The 23,525-nt window shown below is 43.0% G+C and overlaps 1 protein-coding gene across 3 annotated transcripts in view; it reads right to left on the bottom strand.

Annotated features, from left to right (window-relative positions):
* Window positions 1–23,140, bottom strand: part of SLC39A4 (solute carrier family 39 member 4) — a 135,255-nt gene extending 112,115 nt beyond the window's left edge. For 2 of the 3 annotated variants that reach the window (XR_012320207.1, XM_073680136.1), the window contains exons 1-2: window positions 22,757–23,092; window positions 16,251–16,493 (exon numbers count right to left, since the gene is read on the bottom strand). Coding sequence is in view for 1 of the 3 variants with exons in the window: in XM_073680136.1 (XP_073536237.1) it covers window positions 16,251–16,493; window positions 22,757–22,951 (438 nt within the window). In the remaining 2 variants the exon portion in view is untranslated. The other variant, XM_073680137.1, reaches the window with a different exon arrangement.
* Between the last annotated feature and the right edge of the window lie 385 nt (window positions 23,141–23,525).

Here is a 23,525-nt window from a genome sequence, read left to right as displayed (position 1 = left end):
GATCATGTATATAATGTCCAGTACAATATACATCTCTCCTGATCATGTATATAGTGTCCAGTACAATATACATCTCTCCTGATCAAGTATATAATGTCCAGTGCAATATACATCTCTCCTGATCATGTATATAGTGTCCAGTGCAATATACATCTCTCCTGATCAAGTATATAATGTCCAGTGCAATATACATCTCTCCTGATCATGTATATAGTGTCCAGTACAATATACATCTCTCCTGATCATGTATATAATGTCCAGTGCAATATACATCTCTCCTGATCATGTATATAATGTCCAGTACAATATACATCTCTCCTGATCATGTATATAGTGTCCAGTACAATATACATCTCTCCTGATCATGTATATAGTGTCCAGTACAATATACATCTCTCCTGATCATGTATATAATGTCCAGTGCAATATACATCTCTCCTGATCATGTATATAGTGTCCAGTACAATATACATCTCTCCTGATCAAGTATATAATGTCCAGTGCAATATACATCTCTCCTGATCATGTATATAGTGTCCAGTGCAATATACATCTCTCCTGATCATGTATATAGTGTCCAGTACAATATACATCTCTCCTGATCATGTATATAATGTCCAGTGCAATATACATCTCTCCTGATCATGTATATAATGTCCAGTGCAATATACATCTCTCCTGATCATGTATATAATGTCCAGTGCAATATACATCTCTCCTGATCATGTATATAGTGTCCAGTGCAATATACATCTCTCCTGATCATGTATATAATGTCCAGTACAATATACATCTCTCCTGATCAAGTATATAATGTCCAGTGCAATATACATCTCTCCTGATCATGTATATAGTGTCCAGTACAATATACATCTCTCCTGATCATGTATATAATGTCCAGTACAATATACATCTCTCCTGATCAAGTATATAATGTCCAGTGCAATATACATCTCTCCTGATCATGTATATAATGTCCAGTGCAATATACATCTCTCCTGATCATGTATATAATGTCCAGTGCAATATACATCTCTCCTGATCATGTATATAATGTTCAGTGCAATATACATCTCTCCTGATCATGTATATAATGTCCAGTGCAATATACATCTCTCCTGATCATGTATATAATGTCCAGTGCAATATACATCTCTCCTGATCATGTATATAATGTCCAGTGCAATATACATCTCTCCTGATCATGTATATAGTGTCCAGTGCAATATACATCTCTCCTGATCAAGTATATAGTGTCCAGTGCAATATACATCTCTCCTGATCATGTATATAATGTCCAGTGCAATATACATCTCTCCTGATCATGTATATAGTGTCCAGTGCAATATACATCTCTCCTGATCAAGTATATAGTGTCCAGTGCAATATACATCTCTCCTGATCATGTATATAATGTCCAGTACAATATACATCTCTCCTGATCATGTATATAGTGTCCAGTGCAATATACATCTCTCCTGATCAAGTATATAATGTCCAGTGCAATATACATCTCTCCTGATCATGTATATAGTGTCCAGTGCAATATACATCTCTCCTGATCATGTATATAGTGTCCAGTACAATATACATCTCTCCTGATCATGTATATAGTGTCCAGTGCAATATACATCTCTCCTGATCATGTATATAGTGTCCAGTGCAATATACATCTCTCCTGATCATGTATATAGTGTCCAGTACAATATACATCTCTCCTGATCATGTATATAATGTCCAGTGCAATATACATCTCTCCTGATCATGTATATAATGTCCAGTACAATATACATCTCTCCTGATCATGTATATAGTGTCCAGTACAATATACATCTCTCCTGATCATGTATATAGTGTCCAGTGCAATATACATCTCTCCTGATCAAGTATATAGTGTCCAGTGCAATATACATCTCTCCTGATCATGTATATAATGTCCAGTACAATATACATCTCTCCTGATCATGTATATAGTGTCCAGTGCAATATACATCTCTCCTGATCAAGTATATAATGTCCAGTGCAATATACATCTCTCCTGATCATGTATATAGTGTCCAGTACAATATACATCTCTCCTGATCATGTATATAGTGTCCAGTGCAATATACATCTCTCCTGATCATGTATATAGTGTCCAGTACAATATACATCTCTCCTGATCATGTATATAATGTCCAGTGCAATATACATCTCTCCTGATCATGTATATAATGTCCAGTACAATATACATCTCTCCTGATCAAGTATATAATGTCCAGTGCAATATACATCTCTCCTGATCATGTATATAGTGTCCAGTACAATATACATCTCTCCTGATCATGTATATAATGTCCAGTGCAATATACATCTCTCCTGATCATGTATATAATGTCCAGTACAATATACATCTCTCCTGATCATGTATATAGTGTCCAGTACAATATACATCTCTCCTGATCAAGTATATAATGTCCAGTGCAATATACATCTCTCCTGATCATGTATATAGTGTCCAGTGCAATATACATCTCTCCTGATCATGTATATAATGTCCAGTACAATATACATCTCTCCTGATCATGTATATAGTGTCCAGTACAATATACATCTCTCCTGATCATGTATATTATGTCCAGTGCAATATACATCTCTCCTGATCATGTATATAATGTCCAGTGCAATATACATCTCTCCTGATCATGTATATAATGTCCAGTGCAATATACATCTCTCCTGATCATGTATATAGTGTCCAGTACAATATACATCTCTCCTGATCATGTATATAATGTCCAGTACAATATACATCTCTCCTGATCAAGTATATAATGTCCAGTGCAATATACATCTCTCCTGATCATGTATATAATGTCCAGTGCAATATACATCTCTCCTGATCATGTATATAATGTCCAGTGCAATATACATCTCTCCTGATCAAGTATATAATGTCCAGTGCAATATACATCTCTCCTGATCATGTATATAATGTCCAGTGCAATATACATCTCTCCTGATCATGTATATAATGTCCAGTACAATATACATCTCTCCTGATCATGTATATAGTGTCCAGTACAATATACATCTCTCCTGATCATGTATATAGTGTCCAGTGCAATATACATCTCTCCTGATCATGTATATAGTGTCCAGTGCAATATACATCTCTACTGATCATGTATATAGTGTCCAGTGCAATATACATCTCTCCTGATCATGTATATAATGTCCAGTGCAATATACATCTCTCCTGATCATGTATATAGTGTCCAGTACAATATACATCTCTCCTGATCATGTATATAATGTCCAGTGCAATATACATCTCTCCTGATCATGTATATAGTGTCCAGTGCAATATACATCTCTCCTGATCATGTATATAGTATCCAGTGCAATATACATCTCTCCTGATCATGTATATAATGTCCAGTGCAATATACATCTCTCCTGATCATGTATATAGTGTCCAGTACAATATACATCTCTCCTGATCATGTATATAGTGTCCAGTACAATATACATCTCTCCTGATCATGTATATAGTGTCCAGTGCAATATACATCTCTCCTGATCATGTATATAATGTCCAGTACAATATACATCTCTCCTGATCATGTATATAGTGTCCAGTACAATATACATCTCTCCTGATCATGTATATAGTATCCAGTGCAATATACATCTCTCCTGATCATGTATATAATGTCCAGTGCAATATACATCTCTCCTGATCATGTATATAGTGTCCAGTACAATATACATCTCTCCTGATCATGTATATAGTGTCCAGTGCAATATACATCTCTCCTGATCATGTATATAGTGTCCAGTACAATATACATCTCTCCTGATCATGTATATAATGTCCAGTACAATATACATCTCTCCTGATCATGTATATAGTGTCCAGTGCAATATACATCTCTCCTGATCATGTATATAATGTCCAGTACAATATACATCTCTCCTGATCATGTATATAATGTCCAGTGCAATATACATCTCTCCTGATCATGTATATAGTGTCCAGTGCAATATACATCTCTCCTGATCAAGTATATAATGTCCAGTGCAATATACATCTCTCCTGATCATGTATATAATGTCCAGTACAATATACATCTCTCCTGATCATGTATATAGTGTCCAGTACAATATACATCTCTCCTGATCATGTATATAGTGTCCAGCACAATATACATCTCTCCTGATCATGTATATAATGTCCAGTGCAATATACATCTCTCCTGATCATGTATATAATGTCCAGTGCAATATACATCTCTCCTGATCATGTATATAGTGTCCAGTGCAATATACATCTCTCCTGATCAAGTATATAATGTCCAGTGCAATATACATCTCTCCTGATCATGTATATAATGTCCAGTACAATATACATCTCTCCTGATCATGTATATAGTGTCCAGTACAATATACATCTCTCCTGATCATGTATATAGTGTCCAGCACAATATACATCTCTCCTGATCATGTATATAATGTCCAGTGCAATATACATCTCTCCTGATCATGTATATAATGTCCAGTACAATATACATCTCTCCTGATCATGTATATAGTGTCCAGTACAATATACATCTCTCCTGATCATGTATATAGTGTCCAGTACAATATACATCTCTCCTGATCATGTATATAATGTCCAGTACAATATACATCTCTCCTGATCATGTATATAGTGTCCAGTACAATATACATCTCTCCTGATGATGTATATAGTGTCCAGTACAATATACATCTCTCCTGATCATGTATATAATGTCCAGTACAATATACATCTCTCCTGATCATGTATATAATGTCCAGTACAATATACATCTCTCCTGATCATGTATATAATGTCCAGTACAATATACATCTCTCCTGATCATGTATATAGTGTCCAGTACAATATACATCTCTCCTGATCATGTATATAGTGTCCAGTACAATATACATCTCTCCTGATCATGTATATAATGTCCAGTACAATATACATCTCTCCTGATCATGTATATAGTGTCCAGTACAATATACATCTCTCCTGATCATGTATATAATGTCCAGTACAATATACATCTCTCCTGATCATGTATATAGTGTCCAGTGCAATATACATCTCTCCTGATCATGTATATAATGTCCAGTACAATATACGTCTCTCCTGAAGATTTTTCTGCCCGCAGGAGGGAAACCTCATTTATTCTGAAGACCGTGTCCACAGGTTTCTCACTGGAGGGATGATCGTGTAGACAAGAAAAAGAGAAAAGACCCAAGATGGACCCAACGTGAACCATGTGCGTAATATATAAGGGCATTGCTCCTATAGAGAATAGTTCAAAACAAATCATGTTAATATCCACAATATTAAAATCATATTATACTATAACTAAAACACCAAATATACACAGGGGAGGAGAAGAAAACCTCTAGAGGAATGGAGCAAAACTCATATTCTCATTTAAACCGTGAGGATGCAGAGACTGTAGGGTTCATATCCATTTTGTCTCTCGCTGATGAAGGAACAACTGGTCCGACCCCCATGTATCCCCAGCACAATTTGTTCTATCCCTCGCACTTTTAGACTGCTGGAATCACACTTCTGTGCACTTTTGAAGTGTGTGGGCAAAGTGCGAAGCTTCTCCACATCTAGTGCTTCCTCCACATCTGTGATGTCCCTTATATGTTCCTGGACTCAATCTTTCAGAGCTTGTGTGGTCAGTCCCACATAAAATCTTATAGCAGGGACATGTTGTGCAATATATTACTGATTTGGTAGAGTAAGTAATAGATGGAGTAATTATATATTCTTTAAGTCCGTCAGCCGAGTGGAAGGTTGTGGCATGTCGATATTGGGGCATGCAACGCCCCCTCTACAAGGATGACATCCCACCTAGAACCACGAGTCCGGGAAAAGGATAAAACGGGTTGATCATTATGGCCATAGTGGCTCCGCACCAGTAGGTCTCTCACGTTCTCACTGCGTTGTGCTGCAATACTCGGTTGTAGAGGTTAGTATTGCTTCAGAGTCTTGTATGCCAACAAAATGGGCCAGTATTTGCTGATGCATTGCTTCATCAAATTCCAGTGCGAATTATATTGTGTAATCCTTCTGGTGTCTGTACAATGTGATATTGTGTAATCCTTCTAGTATCTGTACAATGTGATTTGGGAGCATTCACTAGATCGTGCCGCCTAGAATTCTTGGCCCTGTTATAGGTACCTTTGATGGAGCGGTTACTATACCCCTGATCCCGAAAGCATTCCTTTACGTCCGCCGCCCTCCTCTCGAAATTTGAATCAGGGGAACCTGGCCAGTGGGTACTGCATTGATTACATGTGGAGGATGTGACGATGAGGCGTGGAGTACCGCACTCACAGATGTTTTTTGCAGAAAAGGTCAGTTTGTAGCAGGCCATATTCGTCACGCCTCACCATCACATCCAAAATATCAATGCTGGTGTCACTAAAACTATACATGAGGCATAAATTCACATTATTGTCCAATTCACTAGAATCTCCCTCCCAGATAAAAAATACATCGTCAATGTACCGCACCCAAAAAGGAGAAACGTATTCACGAGACCTAATCTAAAAAACTCAGCTCCATCTATAACAGGGCCAAGAATTCTAGGCGGCACGATCTAGTGAATGCTCCCAAATCACATTGTACAGATACCAGAAGGATTACACAATATCATTCACACTGGAATTTGATGAAGCAATGCATCAGCAAATACTGGCCCATTTTGTTGGCATACAAGACTCTGAAGCAATACTAACCTCTACAACCGAGTATTGCAGCACAACGCAGTGAGAACGTGAGAGACCTACTGGTGCGGAACCACTATGGCCATAATGATCAACCCATTTTACCCTTTTCCCGGACTCGCAGTTCTAGGTGGGATGTCATCCCTGTGGAGGGTGCATTGCATGCCCCAATATCGAGCATGCCACAACCTTCCACTCGGCTGACAGAGCTAAAGAATATAACATTACTTGCTCTACCAAAGCAGTGATATATTGTGCAACATGCCCCTGCTCTAAGATCTATGTGGGACTGACCACACGAGCTCTGAAAGTCAGAGTCCGGGAACATATAAGGGACATTACAGCCGCAGAGAAGGTATAAGATGTGGGGAAGCTTCGCACTTTGTCCAGGCACCTCCAAAGTGCACACAAGTGTGATTACAGCAGTCTAAGGGTATGTGCACACAGTGCGTTTTTTATGCGTTTTTGATGCTGTAAATCCGCATGGAAATGGCCCCAAAAGTGCATTGCAAACCTTATCCCAGCATTTTCTATGAGATTTTGCAAGATCTGTGCCCATGATCAGGATTTTTCCATACAGAATTTCATGTACGTTAAAAGAACCAGTATAGCCATTCTTTGTGCATTTTTCCTATACAATGTATTGTAAAAAAAATGTATGGCAAATCCGCAGGCAAAAATACATAAAAAATGCATGAAAACACAAAAAACTGCTGCCAAGAGGTGCAGAAACGCAGCAGAAACGCAGCAGAAATTTCTGCAAGCAAATGCTGATCGTGCGCACTGACCCTAAAAGTGCGAGGGATAGACTAAATTGTGCTGGGGATACGTGGGGGTCGGACCAGTTGTTGCTTCATCAGCGAGAGACCAAATGGATATGAACCCTACAGTCTCTGCATCCTCACGGTTTAAACGAGAATATGAGTTTTGCTCCATTCCTCTAGAGGTTTTCTTCTTCTTCCCTGTGTATATTTGGTGTTTTAGTTATAGTATAATATGATTTTAATATTGTGGATATTAACATGATTTGTTTTTAACTATTCTCTATAGGAGCAATGCCCTTATATATTACAAACATGGTTCTCGTTGGTGTCATCTTGGGTCTTTTCTCTTTTTCTTGTCTACACGATCGTCCCTCCAGTGAGAAACCTGCGGACACGTGTAACAAAACATCTAGACGTCTAGATTTGTTAAGCCAAGAGAAATACACTATTGTGTTGTGTTGCATTTAGAACTGGTGTGTATTTCTTTGGTGGTTTAAGAAGGACAGAACAGTATTTGTATAACCCTGAATGTTGACTTCTATTGGTCTGTCAATAATGATGTTTGTTACTATGCTGATTGCATATTGTACTAAAGCCAGCTAGATGTTGATTTACAAGAGCCCCCCTACTATACCAACTATGTAAATTGATAAAATGCTCAAACAATGAGACCTGAGCCCAGTGTATATTGCACTGGACATCATATGCATGATCAGGAGAGATCCACCCTATGGAGACACCAGCTTGTATCTATAGATCAGATGACACTTTGTACATATTATTTATAATAATGTGCATGGTGGAATAATATCATCCCTAATCCTTGACCTGTGGATGTGTACTTGAAAGAACAAATGTGAACTATTTAAGGAACATATGCCTCTGTAGCAGGCAGACTTTACAAGAAGAATCAAAGATCAGACTCTCTTCAGTTGAGTAGCTTGGTAGCATGGCTCCATATAGAGAGACACAGATTTGGATTCTACATGATTCCGGCCTAAGGGTATATGGCCCTGACTGGGAAGATACGGATCTGCTCCATTGACCATAAGAGAGCCCATGGATACATTTGGGGAAACCAGGTTGGGACAATGAGGTCACATGGCCCAATGGATATGTTGTTTGAGGTTGCCAGGTGGGACCCTCCAGTCGCCTGGAACCCATGGAAACATTCAGCTTCCTAAGCTTGCCTCTACCTCCTCTCTGTGGGGGCCTGCCAAAGACAGGGGCCACTGGTTGAGGTAGTTAGCCCTGGAAGTTCCAAAGTCGCAGCTGCTCTATTCCCATCGGACCAGCAGAAGGGTGAGACTGTGTAATGTTGCACCATCTTGGGTATTTGCTGGGACTGTTCTATATGTTTATTGTCCGCTTTGTGGTTCAATAAAGTATTGCCACGCTGTTTAACCCTCACCCTGTGTTGTCTGAGTAGTGTTACACCCACGGAAGACCCCGGGTCTTCACAATACGTTCTTCAGAATAAATGAGGTTTCCCTTCTACTGGAAGAAAAATCTACAGGAGAGATGTATATTGTACTGGACATTATATACATGATCAGGAGAGATGTATATTGTACTGGACATTATATACATGATCAGGAGAGATGTATATTGTACTGGACACTATATACATGATCAGGAGAGATGTATATTGCACTGGACATTATATACATGATCAGAAGAGATGTATATTGTACTGGACACTATATACATGATCAGGAGAGATGTATATTGCACTGGACATTATATACATGATCAGAAGAGATGTATATTGCACTGGACACTATATACATGATCAGGAGAGATGTATATTGTACTGGACATTATATACATGATCAGGAGAGATGTATATTGCACTGGACACTATATACATGATCAGGAGAGATGTATATTGCACTGGACATTATATACATGATCAGGAGAGATGTATATTGTACTGGACATTATATACATGATCAGGAGAGATGTATATTGTACTGGACATTATATACATGATCAGGAGAGATGTATATTGTACTGGACACTATATACATGATCAGGAGAGATGTATATTGCACTGGACATTATATACATGATCAGAAGAGATGTATATTGCACTGGACACTATATACATGATCAGGAGAGATGTATATTGCACTGGACATTATATACATGATCAGGAGAGATGTATATTGCACTGGACATTATATACATGATCAGGAGAGATGTATATTGTACTGGACATTATATACATGATCAGGAGAGATGTATATTGTACTGGACATTATATACATGATCAGGAGAGATGTATATTGTACTGGACATTATATACATGATCAGGAGAGATGTATATTGTACTGGACATTATATACATGATCAGGAGAGATGTATATTGCACTGGACATTATATACATGATCAGGAGAGATGTATATTGCACTGGACATTATATACATGATCAGGAGAGATGTATATTGCACTGGACATTATATACATGATCAGGAGAGATGTATATTGTACTGGACACTATATACATGATCAGGAGAGATGTATATTGTACTGGACACTATATACATGATCAGGAGAGATGTATATTGTACTGGACATTATATACTTGATCAGGAGAGATGTATATTGCACTGGACATTATAAACATGATCAGGAGAGATGTATATTGCACTGGACATTATATACATGATCAGGAGAAATGTATATTGCACTGTACATGATCAGGACAATGAGTCCTGAGCCCTGTGGAATAATGCCCTCCCTAACCCTTGCCCTGATGATGTGTACTTGAAAGAACAAATGTGAACTATTTAAGGAACATATGCCTCTGTAGCAGGGATATTTGAAACCGAGAACTGAAAGAACTTTACAAGGAGAATCAAAGATCAGACTCTCTTCAGACCATCAGATTGGAAGCATGGCTTTATCCAAAGAGACACAGATTTGGATTCTACATGATTCCAGCCTAAGAGTATATGGCCCTGACTGGAAATATACGGATCTGCTCCATTGACCATCAGAGAACTTATGCATATATTTGGGGAGACCGGCTTGGGACGATGAAGTCACATGGCCCCATGGATATGTTGCTTGGGGTTGCCAGGTGGGACCCTCCAGTCGCCTGGAACCCATGGAAACATTCAGAGAAGCAAGATTGGGACCAGCCGGTCATCTGGCCCCATGGAAACTCTCGGAGAGACCAGGTTGGGACCCTCAGGTCTTCTGTCCTTGTACCTCGATGGACTGTCAGCTTCCTAAGCTTGCCTCTACCTCCTCTCTGTGGGGGCCCGCCAATAGGGGTGGGCCTCTGGTTGAGGTAGTTGGCCCTGGAAGTCCCAAAGTCGCAGTTGCTCTATCCCAGGCGGGCCAGCAGAAGGGTGAGACTGTGTAATGTTGCACCATCTTGGGTATTTGCTGGGACTGTTCTACATGTTTATTTTCTGCTTTGTGATTCAATAAAGTATTGCCACGCTGTGTTACCCCCACCCTGTGTTATCGGAGTAGTGTTCTGCTGCCCAGAGAAGAACCCAGGTATTCACACCCTGGAAGTAGGCACATGACGAAACGTACGTCGGGGGTTTAGGGGGTTTAGTCTAGGTTTGTCACCCCTACTCCACACAGGTACAATCTTACATCTTATGAGGGGTTTTCAGGACCGTTTTACTTTATGCACTTGCATTTAAGCATTTTCCAATGACTCACAATGTGTAAGATCATGTGGTAGGTTTTCTTTCCCTATGTGTGAGGTTGTGGTACCACCTAGTGTCTTCCCACTTTTTTTTACATGTTTTTAAATTAGTTTTGTGAGTTTATCTTAATAAAGTTTTACCTTTGCTACTTATCAATGTGGTTCTTGAGTACACTTTTTTCTATATGATACATGTTGGTTCATGTATTGAACCGTCTACATAGACCGTGTGTAATGTGTATTGCAACACAACCATTTGAGGGTGCTGCCATATTTGCAATGCGACTGTGGACATTTCTGTTAAAGAAACAGAGTATGTGTCTGCAGCCCGCGCAAGTTAAGAGGTCATTTGGTAAACCAACTCAATCAACTCCACCGACGGCGATTTATGAAGACAACCAAGGATGCATTAAACTTGCATAGAGTGAGAAGATGAATGCGAGAACCAAACACATTGACGTAAACATCTTCACCCGCGTGATTAGATAGAACGTGGCAGAACTGAGTTCATTGTGAGACTGACCTGATGATAGCTGAAGTTATGACAAAACCACTTCCAAGAGCCAAATTTGAAGAATTCAGAACCACTATGGGGCTAACAGGATAAGTAGTTGTTGAGGGAGGTGTTGGAATAATGCTAACTATTGTATATATTGCAACAACTACTATTTACTACTGTATAATAGTGCATGAGCTGAACAGTAGAGATTAATCTGCTGCAAACATCCTCACATCTCCTCATCCCTCCTCCATTATCTTCTCCACATTTCCTCATGGTTCCCCTATTGTCTTTTTTTAAATCTCGTCATCGCTCTGTCTTCTCCACGTTCACTCATCCCTCCATCATCATCTACTCATCTTTATCTTGTCTTCACATCTTGTCATCCCTATCCATTGTTTTCTCCACGTTCACACATCCCTCCATCATCCGATGCTCATCCTTATCTTGTCTTCACATCTCATCATCCCTCCTCCATTGTTTTCTCCACGTCCACTCATACCTCCATCATCCGCTCCTCATCCTTACCTTGTCTTCACATCTTGCCATCCCTGCTCCGTTGTCTTCTTCACATCCGCTCATCCCTCCATCATCCGCTCCTCATCCTTACCTTGTCTTCACATCTCATCATCCCTCCTCCATTGTTTTCTCCATATCCACTAATCCCTCCATCATCCTCTCTTCATCCTTACTTTGTCTTCACATCTCGCCATCCCTCCTCCATTTTCTTCTTCACATCCACTCATCCATCCATCATCTGCCAGTCATCCTTACCTTGTCTTCACATCTCGCCTTCCCTGCTTTATTGTCTTCTTCACATCCACTCATCCCTACATCATCCTCTCCTCATTCTTACCTTGTCTTCACATCCTGCCATCCCTGCTCCATTGTCTTCTTCACATCCACTCATCCCTCCATTATCCTCTCCTCATCCTAACTTTGTCTTCACATCTCGCCATCCCTCCTCCATTGGCTTCTCCACATCCACTCATCCCTCCATCATCAGCTACTCATTCTTACCTTGTCTTAACATCTTGCCATCCTTGCTCCGTTGTCTTCTCCACATCCACTCATCCCTCCATCGTCCGCTCCTCATCCTTACCTTGTCTTAACATCTCACCATCCCTTCTCCATTGTTTTCTTCACATCCACTCATCCCTCCATCATCCTCTCCTCATCCTTACCTTATCTTCACATCTCACCATCCCTGCTCCATTGTGTTCTTCACATCCACTCATCCCTCCATGATCCTCTCCTCATTCTTACCTTGTTTTCACATCCTGCCATCCCTGCTCCATTGTCTTCTTCACATCCACTCCTCCCTCCATCATTCTTTCCACATCTTTGTCTTCACATTCCGCCATCCATGCCCCATTGTCTTCTTCACATCCACTCATCCCTCCATCATGCTCTCCTCATCCTTACTTTGTCTTCACATCTCGTCATCCCTCCTCCATTGGCTTCCCCACATCCACTCATCCCTCCATCATTCTTATCTTGTCTTCACATCTTGTCATCCCTATCTATTATCTTCTCCACATCCTCTCATCCCTCCATCATCCACTCCTCATCCTTACCTTGTCTTCACATCTCGCCATCCCTTCTCCATTGTCTTCTCCACATCCACTCATCCCTCCATCATCCGCTCCTCATCCTTACCTTGTCTTCACATCTCACCATTCCTGCTCTGTTGTCTTCTCCACATCCACTCATCCCTCCATCATTCACTCCTCATCCTTACCTTGTCTTCACATCTCGCCATTCCTGCTCCATTGTCTTCTCCACATCCACTCATCCCTCCATCATCCGCTCCTCATCCTTACCTTGTCTTCACATCTCGCCATTCCTGCTCCATTGTCTTCTCCACATCCACTCATCCCTCCATCATCCGCTCCTCATCCTTACCTTGTCTTCACATCTCGCCATCCCTTCTCCATTGTCTTCTCCACATCCACTCATCCCTCCATCATCCGCTCCTCATCCTTACCTTGTCTTCACATCTCACCATTCCTGCTCTGTTGTCTTCTCCACATCCACTCATCCCTCCATCATCCGCTCCTCATCCTTACCTTGCCTTCACATCTTGCCATCCCAGCTCCATTGTCTTCTCCACATCCACTCATCCCTCCATCATCCGCTCCTCATCCTTACCTTGTCTTCACATCTTGCCATCCCTGCTCCATTGTCTTCTCCACATCCACTCATCCCTCCATCATCCGCTCCTCATCCTTACCTTGTTTTCACATCTCGTCATCCCTCCTCCATTTTCTTCTTCACATCCACTCATCCATCCATCATCTGCCCCTCATCCTTACCTTGTCTTCACATCTCGCCTTCCCTGCTTTATTGTCTTCTTCACATCCACTCATCCCTACATCATCCTCTCCTCATTCTTACCTTGTCTTCACATCCTGCCATCCCTGCTCCATTGTCTTCTTCACATCCACTCATCCCTCCATTATCCTCTCCTCATCCTAACTTTGTCTTCACATCTCGCCATCCCTCCTCCATTGGCTTCTCCACATCCACTCATCCCTCCATCATCAGCTACTCATTCTTACCTTGTCTTAACATCTTGCCATCCTTGCTCCGTTGTCTTCTCCACATCCACTCATCCCTCCATCGTCCGCTCCTCATCCTTACCTTGTCTTAACATCTCACCATCCCTTCTCCATTGTTTTCTTCACATCCACTCATCCCTCCATCATCCTCTCCTCATCCTTACCTTATCTTCACATCTCACCATCCCTGCTCCATTGTGTTCTTCACATCCACTCATCCCTCCATGATCCTCTCCTCATTCTTACCTTGTTTTCACATCCTGCCATCCCTGCTCCATTGTCTTCTTCACATCCACTCCTCCCTCCATCATTCTTTCCACATCTTTGTCTTCACATTCTGCCATCCATGCCCCATTGTCTTCTTCACATCCACTCATCCCTCCATCATGCTCTCCTCATCCTTACTTTGTCTTCACATCTCGTCATCCCTCCTCCATTGGCTTCCCCACATCCACTCATCCCTCCATCATTCTTATCTTGTCTTCACATCTTGTCATCCCTATCTATTATCTTCTCCACATCCTCTCATCCCTCCATCATCCACTCCTCATCCTTACCTTGTCTTCACATCTCGCCATCCCTTCTCCATTGTCTTCTCCACATCCACTCATCCCTCCATCATCCGCTCCTCATCCTTACCTTGTCTTCACATCTCACCATTCCTGCTCTGTTGTCTTCTCCACATCCACTCATCCCTCCATCATTCACTCCTCATCCTTACCTTGTCTTCACATCTCGCCATTCCTGCTCCATTGTCTTCTCCACATCCACTCATCCCTCCATCATCCGCTCCTCATCCTTACCTTGTCTTCACATCTTGCCATCCCTGCTCCATGTCTTCTCCACATCCACTCATCCCTCCATCATCCGCTCCTCATCCTTACCTTGTCTTCACATCTCGCCATTCCTGCTCCATTGTCTTCTCCACATCCACTCATCCCTCCATCATCCGCTCCTCATCCTTACCTTGTCTTCACATCTCGCCATCCCTTCTCCATTGTCTTCTCCACATCCACTCATCCCTCCATCATCCGCTCCTCATCCTTACCTTGTCTTCACATCTCACCATTCCTGCTCTGTTGTCTTCTCCACATCCACTCATCCCTCCATCATCCGCTCCTCATCCTTACCTTGCCTTCACATCTTGCCATCCCAGCTCCATTGTCTTCTCCACATCCACTCATCCCTCCATCATCCGCTCCTCATCCTTACCTTGTCTTCACATCTTGCCATCCCTGCTCCATTGTCTTCTCCACATCCACTCATCCCTCCATCATCCGCTCCTCATCCTTACCTTGTTTTCACATCTCGCCATCCCTTCTCCATTGTCTTCTCCACATCCACTCATCCCTCCATCATCTGCTCCTCATCCTTACCTTGTCTTCACATCTCACCATTCCTGCTCTGTTGTCTTCTCCACATTCACTCATCCCTCCATCATTCACTCCTCGTCCTTACCTTGTCTTCACATCTCGCCATCCCTGCTCCATTGTCTTCTCCACATCCACTCATCCCTCCATCATCCGCTCCTCATCCTTACCTTGTCTTCACATCTCACCATTCCTGCTCTGTTGTCTTCTCCACATCCACTCATCCCTCCATCATTCACTCCTCATCCTTACCTTGTCTTCACATCTCGCCATTCCTGCTCCATTGTCTTCTCCACATCCACTCATCCCTCCATCATCCGCTCCTCATCCTTACCTTGTCTTCACATCTTGCCATCCCTGCTCCATGTCTTCTCCACATCCACTCATCCCTCCATCATCCGCTCCTCATCCTTACCTTGTCTTCACATCTCGCCATTCCTGCTCTGTTGTCTTCTCCACATCCACTCATCCCTCCATCATCCGCTCCTCATCCTTACCTTGTCTTCACATCTCACCATCCCTGCTCCGTTGTCTTCTTCACATCCCCTCATCCCCCACTTGTCTTCCATACATTTCTTAGTCATTCCTTGTTATCACCATTTGCCCTCTTGACCCTTTACCTGATCATTTGGCTCATAGTGGGATAGTATGGTTGTGGTGATATAGAGTGTAGTCTCCAAGGCTTGATCATTTTCGGGCAGGAGGCTTTTCAACCAATTTCCGGCTTTGACGGCTGCACAGGTGGATGATGGGTCTGAGATGTAGCTCAGCAAACCACCAGATAAAGCTGCAAATCCCTGGGCATCGAGCTGGGATTCTGGAGATTTCTTCAGTGAATTAAACAGGATGGATGGAGTCAGACACTGTGGAGAGAAATGTCAAACTCCATATTTGACAGCTATAAAAAGATTCTGCGTAGTGTTTATAGCATGTGTAGCATTGGATAGTAGGTTCATAACACTAACATTGTCCGCACTATTCTGGATAATGGCTGTAGTGTAGGTGCCAGGAGAGGTCTCACATTAGGCAATACGTTGCCCCCTCCTGTATCTACTGGCCCACCACTAAAGGCTTCCAGACATGTGCAGGTTCTAGATGCAATCTGTGACCTTTTGCACTTGACAAAACTCGTTACCCTTTATTATTCCTGTTAATATTCATTATTACATCACTTCTATTATGAACTGCGATTCTAAACGTGTCGTCTACTACATTAATTGTGTCACATGTGAATCGAATTCTACAGGTTTCACATCTAGAAAAACCTCACACACCTTGCCATTTTTTGGTCTAGAAAAAGTTGCTTAACCTAAATGTGGTGGGAACTGGCAAAGAGAACTTCTCCATAGAGACAAACTGGATTCAGCGTTTACATCCTACATTCCCTAAGGGGATGAATTAGAAGAAAGATTTGTTTTCTATTCCTAATGGTTGAAGCTGCGCCGATTGTGGTCACGTGGTCACCCAGACGCTGCATCGTTATGTATCAGCTCCATCTGCTCGTTGGTCCATGTTCTCTTTATGTGTTTTCCCCTATTCCTTTCTGACATTATATGACACCTTTTCCGCACCAGAAACGCCTCAGGTTTCTTTTTAAATCTTTTAACATGTTTCAATATACTTGTATGTTTTTACCTGGACGGTTGTGCCGGATTGAATCCTCTCCCTTTCCTGCTAGGTTCATAACCATGGCCGTAGACATGTTCACCCAAGGACATGCATCAGTGATAATGCCTTCAGCACCTCTTCTGATCCCATGTCCTGGGGCAGCAGTGTCCACGCTATAGTTAGTATACGAGTAACATTAATCACCGCCTGGCTGCACGATTACAGGCAAGTGTATTTTCCTGAAATGCTCAAGTGTTTGAGAGAAAGTACAGTTTGAAGATACAGCCGGGGAACATAGCCGGAGATGAGACCAGTCCGGCGCCACCCCTGCTGGCTTCTCTCAGCACCACTCCAGCAAATTGACAGGTCTCTCGCCATGGAACAGATTGATTAATCACATGTAGCAGTGCTGGAAAAATGTATCCAGAGCCGGACTTGTCTCATCTCCAGTTATGGTCCATCGCCGGATCTACTAACTATAACTTCTCGAAAAACTGGAGCATTTCCGCAAAAAATATATCTGGATGCAATAATGCAACCATGCTCCGATTCATGCTGCTGTTGTTTGTGCAGCATGAATCAGACGACAGGTTCCCTTTAAGAAGCAAGTGACATTACAACATATGATATATAACGCAATCAAGTTGGAAGATACCAGAGGTCCTGGAACAAAGGCAGTCACAAAACCCTGATGCATGTTTCGCGTGATATCTCATCTGGATCTGCTTAAGACTAACATAAACCCTCTCAAGGCTATCCCAAAACCATGATCCTGCTCAAGACTCAACAAAACCATGAACCTGCTCAAGACTCACCAAAACCATGATCCTGCTCAAGACTCAACAAAACCATGAACCTGCTCAAGACTCACCCAAATAATGAATCTGTTCAAGACTCACCAAAATAATGAACCTGCTCAAGACTCACCCAAATAATGAATGTGTTCAAGACTCACCCAAATAATGAATGTGTTCAAGACTCACCCAAATAATGAATGTGTTCAAGACTCACCCAAATAATGAACCTGCTCAATACTCACCAAAACCATGATCCTGCTCAAGACTCAACAAAACCATGAACCTGCTCAAGACTCACCCAAATAATGAATCTGTTCAAGACTCACCCAAATAATGAACCTGCTCAAGACTCACCCAAATATTGAATCTGTTCAAGACTCACCCAAATAATGAACCTGCTCAAGACTCACCAAAACCATGAACCTGCTCAAGACTCACCATAACCATGAACCTGCTCAAGAATCACCAAAACCATGAACCTGCTCAAGACTCACTGTCATACAAAATAGTAAGAATTTCTCTCTCCCCTAAAACCCTTTTTCCCCCTCTCCTATAGTATTTGTCAAAGGAGCAAGAGCTTACGCTTTGGCTTCTATGCAAATAGCAGGAGCCATCAAGTGTCCAAGACCTTCATCCTATAATCATCCCGTTATGGAATGTTCATGCTATAATTACACCATTGTGGGACTTTCATCCTATAATCGCCCAGTTGCGGGACTCTCATCCTATAATAGTTACGCTAATGGGAGCCTTGTCCTTCAATCGTCCGATTGTGGAACGCTCATCCTATAATCGCCCAGTTGTGGGACCCTCATCATATAATCGTCCAGTTGTGGGACTGTCATCAAATAATCACCCTCATCCTAAAATTATCCCATTGATGGGACCCTCATCCTATAATCGTTGTTTTGTGGGACTCTCATCCTATAATCGTCCCGTTGTGAGACTCTCATCCTATTATCGTCAAGTTAATGGGACCCTTATCGCTCAATCGTCCAGTTGTGGGACTCTAATCCTATAATTGTTCCATTGTGGGTGTAGCGCCGGCGTCCTTGCCCTCTGCTAGGCAGGGACGCTGTTCCCCTCACCTCCCTGCTCCGTGCCCGGCGTCCTCCTCCCGCTCTGCTGGCAGCGCGCGCTCCTTCCCGTCCACTGTGCTTAGGGCGCGCGGGCGCGCTCTCCCTCCCTCTTAAAGGGGCCGCGCGCGCCGTCCTAAGGAGTCCCCGGCCAATGGCCGGAGGACTTCACCATATATAAGGCACCTCCTCCAAAATGGAGGTGCCCGAGCAATGTTGTTGCACTGTTCACTACTCTGCTTCAGCCCTCAGGTCCCGTTGCCAGTTACCTGCCAGTTACCTGCCAGATTCCTGCCTGATTATCTGCTACCTGCCTGCTAGTCTGAGGTCCGACGGTCTGCCTTACTACTCCTGTCAGTCTGTCTAAGGACCAGTCTGCCCGCTCACCTGGGAGCACACACCTGCTACCTGCCTGCTAGTCAACCTGGAGGCTCCGCCGTCACGTGCTGTGACCACCTGCCTGTCCAGTGACTCCTGCCCGCTCCCCTGGGAGCGCTCATCCGCTGCCTGTCTGCTAGCCTACCTGGAGGCTCTGCCGTCACGTGCTGTGACCACCCGCCTGTCCAGAGTCTTCTGCCCGCTCACCTGGGAGCGCTCATCTGCCGCCTGTCTGTTGGTCTTCCTGGAGGCTCCGCCGTCACATGCTGTGACCACCCGTTTATCCAGAGACTCTCGCCTGCTCACCTGGGAGCTCACGTCTATCATCAGCCGCCACAGGTCGTACCAACCCTTTACCTAGAGACTGCCCCGGTCACTTGCCGTGACCATCTGCCCGTTCATCCAGAGACTGCCCTGGTCACTTGCCGTGACCATCTGCCCGTTCATCCAGAGACTGCCCCGGTCACTTGCCGTGACCATCTGCCCGTTCATTCAGAGACTGCCCCGGTCACTTGCCGTGACCATCAGCCCGTTCATCCAGAGACTGCCCCGGTCACTTGCCATGACCTCCAGCCCGTTCACTCAGAGACTGTCCCGGTCACCTGCTGTGACCTCCTGCCCGTCTTCCCTGGTCGCCACCCGCTCCCTTACAAGGACTGCCCCCTTGTATAGTAGCTCAGAGGTTCTGCCTCCCAGACCCGTTACAGTGGGACTCTCATCCTATAATTATCCCGTTGATGGGACCCTCATCCTATAATCGCCCAGTTGCGGGACTCTCATCCTATAATAGTTACGCTAATGGGAGCCTTATCCTTCAATCGTCCGGTTGTGGAACGCTCATCCTATAATCGCCCAGTTGTGGGACCCTCATCATATAATCGTCCAGTTGTGGGACTGTCATCAGATAATCAGCCTCATCCTAAAATTATCCCATTGATGGGACCCTCATCCTATAATCGTTGTTTTGTGGGACTCTCATCCTATAATCGTCCCGTTGTGAGACTCTCATCCTATTATCGTCCCGTTAATGGGACCCTTATCGTTCAATCGTCCAGTTGTGTGACTCTAATCCTATAATTGTTCCATTGTGGGACTCTCATCCTATAATTATCCCGTTGATGGGACCCTCATCCTATAATCGCCCAGTTGTGGGATCCTCATCTTATAGTTGTCCCGTTATTGAATGCTCATCCCATAATAACCCGTTGTGAGACTGTCACTGTATAATCGCCCAGTTGTGTGACCCTCATCCTAAAATTAGCCCGTTGATGGTACCCTCATCCTATAATTGCCCAGTTGTGGGACTCTAATTCTATAATCATCCTGTTGTGGGAATCCAATCCTATAATCATCCTGTTGTGGGAATCTAATCCTATAATGGTCCTGTTGTTGGACACTCATCTTATACTCATCTCGCTGTGGGACTCTTATCCTATAATTGTCCCATTAATGGGAGCCTTATCCATCAATTGTATGGTTGTGGGACCCTCATCCTATAATCGCTCAGTTGCGGGACTCTAATCCTATAATCGTCCCGATGTGGGACTCTCATCTTATCATCGTCCCGTTGTGGGACTTTCATCCTATAATCCTCCCATTGTTGGTCTTTCATCCTATAATCGCCCAGTTGTGGGACCCTCATCCTATAATCACCCAGTTGTGGGTCTTTCATCCTATAATTGTCCCGTTGTGTGACCCTCATCCTAAAATAGCCCAGTTGTGGGACTCTCATCTTATCATCGTCCCGTTGTGGGACTCTCATCTTATCATCGTCCCGGTGTGGGACTTTCATCCTATAATCCTCCCATTGTGGGTCTTTCATCCTATAATCGCCCAGTTGTGGGACCCTCATCCCATAATCATCCAGTTGTGGGACTCTCATCCTATAATCGTCGAACGAGGGACAAAAACTAATAAATAAAGAGAAAAAATTCTCTAAAACACATATGGATGTAAAACCAGGGGTGTATAGATGTGATTGTAAGAAATGCTGTAGTTGTGACATCATTGGACATAATAGCAGATCCATGACATCCTACAGCACTGGAGAGACGTATGAAATCACACAGAATCTAACATGTGATAAGGACTATGTCATATATGTGATTACCTGTGCCTGTGGACTACAATATATGGCCGCACTACACAATCCCAGCGGCCCGCATGAATGGCCACAGGTACAATGCCAAAAATGGAATATTAGAACATAGTCTATCTACACACCTATGTTTAAAACATAATAAACAATTTCATGTTATTGTCACCCCAATTGAACAAATAAGTTCAAAGTGTTTAAATAGAATACAAATGCTTAACCGGAAAGAATCCTTTTGGATCTTTCGATTAAGAACATTATATCCTGATGGGCTAAATGATGTGGTAGAAGGGGTTTAGCTAAAAAGGAAAAGGGATAAATGAAAAAGGTAGGAGGGAATAGAAGAGAATATAGAAAAAACGCACCACATATATTTATTTTGCAAAAAAAATAAAAAATTTTTAAATTTTTTGTATATACTTTTTTTTTTTTTTTTTAAAGGAGGAAAAAAAGGGGAAGAGAGAGAAGGAGAAAAAAAAGGAAAGAGAAAGAAAAAAGGGGGAAAGAAAGGAGAAAAAAAAAAGTTTTTTACTGACATGAATTTTATACATGACATTGGAAAATGTATTTATTTATTTTTTTTAAATTGGATTCATTTAGATTCGTTTTTATACATGTTTTACTATGTTTGTAAAGCTCTTGATAGAATGGGATTTAAAGAGTTAAGACCTTGGTAAAACACACGGCCAAAAATGATATGCACTGACTTTTTTTTATATATAAAATGCACAAAGCAGTAGTAGCCTATATGTAATACCTGAAGAAGGCTCATAAGAGCTGAAACGCGTTGTATGCTATGTTAATAAAATTTGGTTATTCAATATATCACCGCATTCTACCTACTGTGTTTCGGGAGCGCATACCACCTGGAGAATAATTACCTATAATCGTCCCGTTAATGGGACCCTTATCGCTGAATCGTCTAGTTGTGGGACTCTAATCCTATAATAATCCCATTGATGGGACCCTCATCCTATAATCGCCCAGTTGTGGGACCCTCATCCTATAGTCGTGTCGTTGTTGTGTCCTATATTCATCAAGATATGGGATCCTGTATAGGTGACATCTCCTCTTACTCCCACCGTCTGATGCCCTTTGCCCAGTGCGGCCGGTGATTGCTGCTCTGAGGTTTTGCACTCGTCCCTCTCACTATCTCGCTCTACACTTCTCACCTTTTCACACGACACGTTTCCGCAGTGCACACGGTCTTCCAGACGCTTTATAAGATCCGCCACGGAGGAGAAGTTCAGAGCAGACTGTCCTGGTGACAGAAGGTTCAGGACTCTCTGGAATGGTGTCTCCTGTGCAGTGGAGAAGGGACACAGGAGCAGCAGAGCAAGGCACGGCCATAGTGAAGGCAAGGACATGACTGATGCTACGAGGAGAGAGGATCACCACTGCGTCCTGCTGACAAAGTGACAGCCAGAAGTCCTGGCTGCTCCTCTCCATGTTCCTGACCTGGACGGTGATTGGACGGAGTGCCAAGAGCAGATTCTCATTATCACCCCCCCTTCTTTGCTCACCTGAGTTCTTCTCCTCCCTTGTCAGGATGCCCTGCGCACAGAGAACGAGTCTTTCTAGTATTGTGGAATAATTAACTCTTAACTCAATCTGGAAAGCAGCCAGGATTCGACTCCTCAGCCATTATCTGACACCTCAGCTAGTATCCAACAGGTGGGCCAGGATCCGACACCTCGGCCAGTATTCGACACCTTGGCCAGGGTCCAAAACCAAGGTCAGAATCCTACACCTCAGCCAGGATCCAACAGGATTCGACACCTCAGCCAGGATTCGACACCTCAACTAGTATCCGACACCTCGGCCAGTATCCGACACCTTGACCAGTATCTGACACCTCGGCCAGTATCCAACACCTTGGCCAGGATCTGAAAGGTGGCCAGAATCCAACAACGTGGCCAGGATCCGACACCTCGGCAAGGA

The sequence above is a fragment of the Phyllobates terribilis genome, unplaced genomic scaffold, assembly GCF_046119375.1.
Source record: "Phyllobates terribilis strain yellow unplaced genomic scaffold, ASM4611937v1 Scaffold_4__5_contigs__length_816908805, whole genome shotgun sequence".
Lineage (NCBI taxonomy): Eukaryota > Metazoa > Chordata > Amphibia > Anura > Dendrobatidae > Phyllobates > Phyllobates terribilis.
This window is presented reverse-complemented; position numbering and strand designations above follow the sequence as displayed.